This window comes from Physeter macrocephalus, chromosome 4, assembly GCF_002837175.3.
Source record: "Physeter macrocephalus isolate SW-GA chromosome 4, ASM283717v5, whole genome shotgun sequence".
In the NCBI taxonomy this organism is placed as follows: domain Eukaryota; kingdom Metazoa; phylum Chordata; class Mammalia; order Artiodactyla; family Physeteridae; genus Physeter; species Physeter macrocephalus.
In genome coordinates this window covers 73923055-73924962 of record NC_041217.1, presented here as the reverse complement: position 1 = coordinate 73924962, position 1908 = coordinate 73923055, and the positions used below count along the sequence as shown (strand labels likewise).

General features: G+C 46.2%; 1 protein-coding gene across 1 annotated transcript; it reads left to right on the top strand.

Annotated features, from left to right (window-relative positions):
* The first annotated feature begins 1177 nt into the window (after positions 1-1177).
* Positions 1178-1562, top strand: LOC129392015 (late cornified envelope protein 7A-like). The gene is given in 2 exon segments (XM_055083894.1): positions 1178-1240; positions 1242-1562. Coding segments are annotated over 2 exon segments (384 nt in total).
* Positions 1563-1908: the final 346 nt, after the last annotated feature.

The following is a 1908-nucleotide window of genomic DNA, read 5'->3' as shown; positions in this document are numbered from 1 at the left end:
TTTGGGCACTTTGGGATCTGAATCAGATACACTGAGCCTTTGGTTGTGGCCCAAGGGTGCTTGGATTATTGGTCCCGAATCTGTTGATAGAGTTTTCAGAAACTCCTTCATATGTTCGGGTGACCCAACATTTGTGGCTTTAGATTTTTATCTCAAGCATGCGTTGGATTCCTCCAGAAACCCTAAATTCAATCCCGAAGCTGTGCCATTATAAACTCCCTTATAAATCACGATCTTCTCATCGTTATGGAAATAATTCCAGGGCTTATGGAGGTGAGGGATGCTCTGGAAAGATACTAATGAACATCCAATAGTGACCCAGTGTGACAAAGTGATAGAGTGACAGAGCCACTTGAATGTGGGAAATTGTCATCATAACCACCTGGTTGAGAACAGCTTTCACATGATTGTGGTTTATTCCCTTGAGTTAGGTGCAGGATATGTATAAAAGACATCAGATCACACTATCTCCTCATTGCATTTGACATATCATCAGTTGCCCAAGGTTAGAAAAACAAGGTGAGTGTCCTCATTGATCTGATGGCAATTTGGGGGTGGCTGGGACTGCCACACATCAGCTGAATGGGACAGGCTGGAGAGAATGGGAACTACCTGGTAATTGCAGGAAGATAAGGCTCATGGAGATCATTGGGGTGGCTCAGAAGTAGCAATCCTAGTGGGGGTAAATGGTAACCAGAGATTGGGCCAGTGGTGGGGGAGGCTACTTTGTAGGACAAGAGACAACCACACAGGGCTGAAGGCAGAGCCCATAATGTAAGAATGAAAAAAAGGGAGATGATGAAAACGGGTGGAGTGACCATGGGCTCAGGCTAAACATGTGGTTTCTAGAATGCATAAACCAGATAATGTTATAAAAAAAACTTAAGATTTTTGAAACTGCCTAGTGCCCTACGTTACTGCCTTTAAAGTCAGGAGTCGTAGGAGAACCAGGACAGATAGAAGAAGGTGTTACCAAAGTCTAACTTACCAACTGCCTGATTTCTCCTATGCCAGGAAAGTAGGGCTACTCTGCTGTAAAGACATGGGCCCTGGAACCACAAAATCAATTACAGAACTTCAGACTCTGTAGGAAAAATACTGATACAAATGAGATTTATAATCACTGAACTTTTGAAATATCTGCATTGTTTTATAGAGCAACTGAACATTCTCCAAGATGTCCTGCCAGCAAAACCAGCAGAAGTGCCAGCTCCCTGCCAAGTGCCTCCCCAAATATCCACTCAAGCACCCCCCCAAAGGCTCCTCAGGCCCTGGCTCCCTGCCCCCCTCCTGCCCCCTCCTGCTGTGTCCCCAGCTGCTGTATTTCTGGCTTTGGAAGCTGCTGCTCTCTGGTGTCCCACCAGTTTCCAAGTGTCTACCTATGCCAGCCCCAGCCTTCCAACTGCTGTGAGGTGGAGCTCTCTGGATGTTCCAGTTGCTGCCATGGTTTTGGGGCTACAGCTGATCTGCAACCTTGGAGGAGCCAAAGAGCCACAGCCAAAGACCAGTCTGGAGTTGATGTCACTTCTCACTCTCAGTTTTATTCGTCCCTCTCCTCCTGAATTAAGCTGCCTAGATGTCTACCTGATGGATTCCTCTTTTTCCTGAAAATCTCACACTTCCTGGCCTCAGCTCTGGTCCTAGGTCAAGAAGACCTGAATGCTGGAGAAAACTCTACTTCCCAAAGACTTATCAGTGTGCACAAATAAAGCTTATCTTTCCTGGCACCCAAAACTTCTTAGTTTGTTGATTTCCCCCATCCTCAGCTTTGAGGAGCTTCCAGGAACCTGGATTCCTTAAGCAGATTCCCACAAATAGCCACCAGATGGGAAATTCCCTTTAGGTAGACCCTGGGTCTGAGCAGTCTGAGAGGGCTGTGAAAAAAATATCCAGAGGGGAATAAGAAGG